Source organism: Heterodontus francisci, chromosome X (assembly GCF_036365525.1).
Source record: "Heterodontus francisci isolate sHetFra1 chromosome X, sHetFra1.hap1, whole genome shotgun sequence".
Classification (NCBI taxonomy): Eukaryota; Metazoa; Chordata; class Chondrichthyes; order Heterodontiformes; family Heterodontidae; genus Heterodontus; species Heterodontus francisci.
Window position 1 is genome coordinate 20,451,710 of NC_090421.1, and position 6,747 is coordinate 20,458,456.

The 6,747-nt window shown below is 45.0% G+C and overlaps 1 protein-coding gene across 1 annotated transcript in view; it reads right to left on the reverse strand.

The window, feature by feature from the left end:
• Positions 1-3,658, reverse strand: part of dazap2 (DAZ associated protein 2) — a 30,121-nt gene extending 26,463 nt beyond the window's left edge. The window contains exon 1 of the mRNA XM_068024512.1: positions 3,519-3,658. Within this exon, the coding sequence (XP_067880613.1) occupies positions 3,519-3,531 (13 nt within the window). The 5' untranslated portion in view covers positions 3,532-3,658. The remainder of the gene's footprint in view (positions 1-3,518) is intronic.
• Positions 3,659-6,747: the final 3,089 nt, after the last annotated feature.

Here is a 6,747-nt window from a genome sequence, read left to right on the forward strand (position 1 = left end):
AGCACCTAATGGACTCCACTCCAGATTTTGTCAGGGTTACTCCCTTAGCCATTAGCTCTTGATGTTGTTGTTAATGTTGAAGGCACTGACCGGCAGAGTCCAGATTGGCACAAAAGTAGGTGTGATCTTGTCCTCTTGGTGTGCGACGGGAGCAGCTGCAGGTCACTGCTTCCCCTGAGGTTGCCACCTCCAGCCCCCGAACCCTCCAGCTACTACGCCCTCAGGTGATCAGTCTGAAATGACTGTAAGTCGCTTAGGAAAATGACCAAAATGGCCTTGGGCAGTCAGCTCCCTAGGGAGCTCCTCATTGTTCACATCTATCCGTGGCCATCTGCTGCCATCCATTGCTCTTTCTCTCCACTAAATCCTGTCTTCTGCTGTTTAAGTTCCCCTGATTCTATCAGTGGGTGCATTTTAGCCCAAACTTCAAGTTAACTGTTAGTTTAAACGGCCTCCTACTGATGGTACAAACCCCATCCCCTGACCTTACCTTGTGAGCTCTGGTAAAGATCTAGGTAAGACCTGGATGTGGTTTTTCTCTCAAATCAGGATTCAAATTCCTGGCTTCACTGGACATCAAGATCATGCTTTTGTGCTGGACTAGATTGGAAAAACTGTAAGACTCTGCTTCTGTCTGTAATCTGCTGCCTTTTTTTTCTGATCTGTGAGCTGTGGAAAAGATCTGGAAAAATCTAGATCGTCTTTGAAATTTGACTTCAAATTTCTGGACTTATCTCAACATCAAGATGCTTTTGCTCTGGACTACACTGGTTATAACGCAAGACCCAACTTCTGTCTCTGAATTGCTGCTCTGTTGTAACATTTAAAGTAACTTTGATCAGTTTACTGTCCTTCCCCCACCACTGCTGTGATTGAGAGACTTCAGCCTCCTGTTGAGTCTGTGACCGACCACTGGTTATACTGGTTTTTCTGCTTCAACCTGTTCCTGGCCAGAAAATCACTTGCCTGTGTTGAGTTCTCTCCTAAGCGACCTACGCTATTCGTCTCACTGTAAAAGCCTTGAAATGTTACACCTTCATGAACAAGGTGTAACTGGATTTTTAATGGCGTACTAAATTCAGAATTACTGCTCAACAGCCTCACTGGCCCTGAAAAACTATATTTGTGGAATGACAAATTTCTCCATTATGATAAAAAAAATTCACATTTTTAAAGTTTGTTTAGAATATTTTAACTTCTACCTTGGGCCATACACATGGGATTAATCATTTATTTCATTATCTGTAAAATGTAAATTATAAGTGAAGGGATTCAGTGGTTTTTACTTCCTCGTTTGCTGTCTGTGAGAACTCATCTATGTGACTGGTTTCTTAGCCTGCTTGATGACATCACTGCTACCAGATGCCTGGAAATCCCATTGACTTGGCACCAGATTCAAACGGATATCAGTAAAAGTGAAATCCCGCCAGAGGTCGCTAGATCTTTGTGGGCAGCTTTCAAGGCGAGTGTCGAGCTCCTTTGTTTCGCCGCTGACTGTAAATCCGGGCCAGTGAAGCAGTCTATGCCCACATGCAGACAACCTGACAACATTGAGGCTTGGATTGATCAGTGGCAAGTAACATTTGTGGCACATAAGTGCCAGACAACGACTGTCTCCAATAAGAGAGAATTTAACCACCTCCCCATGACATTCAACAGCATTACCATCACTGAATCCCCCACCATCAGCGTACTGGGGGTTACCATTGACCAAAACTTAACTGCTCCAGGCATATAAATACTGTCGCTACAAGAGCAGGTCAGAGGCTGGGAATTCTGTGGTGTGTAACACACCTCCTGACTCCCCAAAGCCTGTCCGCCATCTACAAGGCCCAAGTCAGAAGTGTGATGGAATACTCTCCACTTGCCTGGATGGGTGCAGCTCCAACAACACACCATCCAGAACAAAGCAGTCCTGGTGTTGTGACTTCAGTGTGTACTATCTATAGGGTGCACTGCAGAAGCTCACCAAGGCTTCTTCAGCAACACCCTCAAGTCTGAGGTACATGGGAATACAATTATTCCAAGTTCAAGTCATATACCATCCTGATTTGGACATCTATCAGCCCTTCCATCATTGTTACTGGGTGAAAATCCTGGAACTCCCCATCTAACAGCATCATAGCAGCATCTTCACCACATGGACTGCAGTGGTTCAAGGCCCACCAATTTCTAAAAAGCTGCTAGGGATGAGGAATAAATACCATCGATGCCCATATCCCAAGAATTAAAAATCTTAAAAATAAGACAACTGGTCAAGGAAAGCTGTGTGTAAATCTGACCTAGCAGAGCAGCATTGTGGTGCCAAAGTACTAACAGGATATGCACCCTGTGAAATGATGTTAGGAAAATTATCTAAAAGCTCTTCTCCAGTTCAACATCACCATGCGTAAAGGGTCTCACATTAACTCTTGAGCTGAACACCTGATATGGCAGTACTCAATGCTCCACTTACAGAATTAAGTGACCAACAAATCACACTAACACTCTGTGTGCTCCTACATTGCAACAGAGAAAACACTTTGTTGTAAAGCACTTTGGGACATCCCAAGTTTGTGAAAAGCACTATATAAATGCAAGTTCTTTCTTTGCAGACAATAATGATTTTTTAAAAACACCATCAACAGGCTGAGCTCGTTATCCACAAGGGACACACAGTAACTACACACACCAGAGTGAAATCTCCCAACGTTATAAACAACAATTTACAGTTTTTCTGATATTAACTAACCCTTTTTAAACCAGCTCAATTGTAGAGAAAGGGTATTCTGGCTGTCAAACAATATATCTGACAGGAAGCTCTAGGCAAAACCTTGAGCACAATCGGACATTTTATCAAACTTGCAATAATCAGCCAGTGTTACTTTGATATAGTATCAGCTTTCTTTCCTTTTTTTTATATAGACTGGGCCCACCCCAGTGAACACGAGTATTGCCACCTCTGACAGCAAGCTTAGTCTATTGTTTATTAAAAGATTGCAGAAAAAAAAAATCGAAGAAAGGCAGGGCTGCCATTCCTGATCATTTCAGTGACGCCCTTCTGGCAAGCGTGTGAGTGTGTGATCAGAATTGGCAGAATTACCCTCTCTATGGCCAAGTAGCTTGGCCTTGGCAACAGGGTGAGATACTGGAAAATACCTTTACAACCGGGTGGGAACACAAGAATTTCGCTCAAAAGGGTGAAAAAAATCTTGGACGAACATCCTGCCAGATAAGCGACCAATCACAAAGATAAATGAAAACAATTAGCAGTGTTTGTGTAAATCGGGGTTGGTTTATTGCTTCGAGCAAGTAATCCGATTTACCCAGTGGAAAGTCTACTTTCCAGCCTCGCCAATGGTCCCAGCTGGATTGGCCGCCTTCTCTCACCATTAAACAACACGGAGCTCCCGTTTGCCCCTTCGAACCATCAATCAAAGAGTAGCTCTTAGGTTGAGCTGCGTAGGATCGCTGTAAATGCGACGAGCACAGATTCCAAACACTCCCCAGCATTAACCTGAACAAGAAGCCGGCCTTACCTTTCTTACTCATCGTGCTGCAGAATGCAATGTGAACTACCGGATGTCGGTTTGTTCAAGCTCGGATTGGGTTCGATCGGATAGTTGGTTGCTTCGCTCTCCGCTTCGCACTTACTTCCTTGTTCGGGTTACGTTGCAGCAGCGTTATGTCACTCAAGGAAACGAAACCAGACTCTTAAAGAGGAATTGACCCTGTTAAACCATTCTATTTAACACGACCATTATTTTTTTTTTAAACTCCTGGATTCATCCTTTGTGCTATTGAATTTAGACAGATAGAAAGGTTCCAAATTGAGCTCCATGGTCTCTCAACCTTGATATTGCGCCTTTCCTTCACAGGGGAAAACAAATCATACCACCATTGTCAGTACTGATGCACCAACAATGCCAAATCCTTAAGAGTTGTAAGATAAATGTTAAATTTTTAACTGCAGTGCCAAGGTCAGGCAAACTCTTAAATGCCAGAATTGGCACATACTATCAGACCTGGGAGGGAGTTAGAGGGAAACATGGGCCAGAATTTTACACCCCTCAAACGAATAGGCTGGTGAGGGATGTGGCATTCCCCACCTCCCCTCCCACACCCGTTGCAAATTTACACAGGACGGCGGTGGCAAGAAACAACCCCCCCCCCCAGGCCAATCAAGGTCCTTAAGTGGCCAATTAACTGGCACTTAAGGGCTCCCACCCGCTATTGTGGGTATTTTACCCTTGGCTAGCAGGCGGCTGAGACCTCAAAAAGCCCACCTGGTGAAACCAGGCGGCCTTCATGCGGGCTGGTCGGGGGCCCTCCTGATCAGGCACCCTGTACCCCACGGAGGGATGCCCCCAAAGCCCTGATGCACAACACTCGCCCCCCACTCCCTAACCAACTACCCTTGCCTTGTCGGGGACCAACTGATTGTCCCCGGCGAGGCCCTAAAAACTTAGCTTTTTTTTCTAAGGCTGTCCTTCCTCTTCCTGCTGAAGTTGGGTGAAGTCCCAGCAGCGTGGTACTGCTGGGACTAAGAGCTGCCAGCCCGCTGATTGGCTGGCAGCTCCATTAGGTGGGACTGCCTGGCTCAAGGAGGAGGAAGTACCGCCCAAGACCAATTAAAGGCCTGGGGAACGGAAAATCCCAGTCTAGTTCCCCAGGATCGGCAGAGGTGGGCTGGCCACCGACTTTTCGGCTGGTGGACGGGGCCTCCCACCCAATGAAAAATTCCGGCCATGGAGTTGGTAACAGCAATGGCCTTCTTCTGCTGAAGACATGTTCAGAGCATAACCTCCTCATTACCAACACCGTATTCCGTCTGCCAAACCGAAACAAAATATCCTGTATGCACCCTCACTCGAAACACTGGCATATAACTGACTACATTATTGTCAGAAGGAAGGACAGGCAGGATGTTAGAGTGACCAAAGCCACGTGTGGAGCAGATTATTGGACTGACCATAAACTCATTGTCTCAAAGCTCAACATCCGTATCCAGCCCAAGAGACACTCCCAGGGAAAGAAATTCAATAAGAGACTCAACATCTCAAGATTCAAAATGGATACTGTGAGAAAAACTTCTGAGAAGATTTGGACTGCCAGCTAGATGGTCTTAAATTTATCTCTCACAATGTGAAGGATGACTGGATAGCCTTCAGAGACCTGGTGCACTCTACTGCTCTAGAATGTCTGGGACCCACCACCCGTGATGAAAACAATGAGGAGATTCGGACCCCGTTGGATGAAAAACACCATCTGCTTAGAGCTTACCACAACGACCGTTCATTTGCTTCAAAGAAAGCCGCCTTCAACAACATCCGTAAAACCATCCAATCAAAGCTTAGAAAGATGCAACATCGCTGGCTAAGCAAAAAGGCAGGAGCAATACAATCATACACAGACAGAAACAATACTAAACACTTCTATGATGCTCTGAAGACAATCTACGATCAGCAGGCTTCTGGAAATTCGCCTCTCCTTGGCACTGATGGAAACACACTGATTAGTGAAGACATATGTAGGTCCCTTGCAGTCAGAAACAGGAGAATTTATTATGGGGAACAAAGAAATGGCTGACCAACTAAATGCATACTTTGGTTCTGTCTTTACAAAGGAGGACACAAATATCATACCAGAAATGTTGGGGAACACAGGGCTTCGTGAGAGAGAGGAACTGAAGGAAATCAGTATTAGTAGAGAAATGGTGTTGGGGAAATTGATGGGATTGAAGGCCGATAAATCCCCAGGGCCTGATGGTCTGCATCCCAGAGTACTTAAGGAAGTGGCCCTAGAAATAGTGGATGCATTGGTGGTCATCTTCCAAGATTCTATAAACTCTGAAACAGTTCCTACAGATTGGAGGGTAGCTAATGTAACCCCACTATTTAAAAAGGGAGGTAGAGAGAAAGCAGGGAATTATAGACCAGTCAGCCTGACATCGGTAGTGGGGAAAATTCTAGACTCCATTATCAAAGATTTTACAGCAGAGCACTTGGAGAACAGTGGTAGAATCGGACAGAGTCAGTATGGATTTACGAAAGGGAAATTATGCTTGACAAATCTACTAGAATTCTTCAAGGATGTAACTAGTAGAGTTGATGAGGGGGAGCCAGTGGATGTGGTTTATTTGGACTTTCAGAAGGCTTTCGACAAAGTCTCACATAAGAGATTAGCATGTAAAATTAAAGCGCATGGGATTGGGGGTAGTGTATTGCGATGGATAGAAAATTGGTTGGCAGACAGGAAACAAAGAGTAGGGATAAATGTGTCCTTTTCCGAATGGCAGGCAGTGACTAGTGGGGTACTGCTAGGACCCCAGCTATTCACAATATATATTAATGATTTAGATGAGGGAACTACATGTAATATCTACAAATTTGCAGATGACACAAAACTGGGTGGGAGGGTGAGTTGTGCGCAGGATGCAGAGAGGCTTCAGGGTGATTTGGACAAGTTGAGTGAGTGGGCAAATGCATGGCAGATGCAGTATAATGTGGATAAATGTGAGGTTATCCATTTTGGTATTTCTACACGGACTGCTTCAGTATCTGAGGAGTTGTGAATGGTGCTGAACATTGCGCAATCAGCAAACATCCCCACTTCTGACCTTATGATTGAAGGAAGGTCATTGATGAAGCAGCTGAAGATGGTTGGGCCTAGGACACTACCCTGAGGAACTCCTACAGTGATGTTCTTGAGCTGAGATGATTGATCTCCATCAACCACAACCATCTGCCTTTGTGCTGGGTATGACTC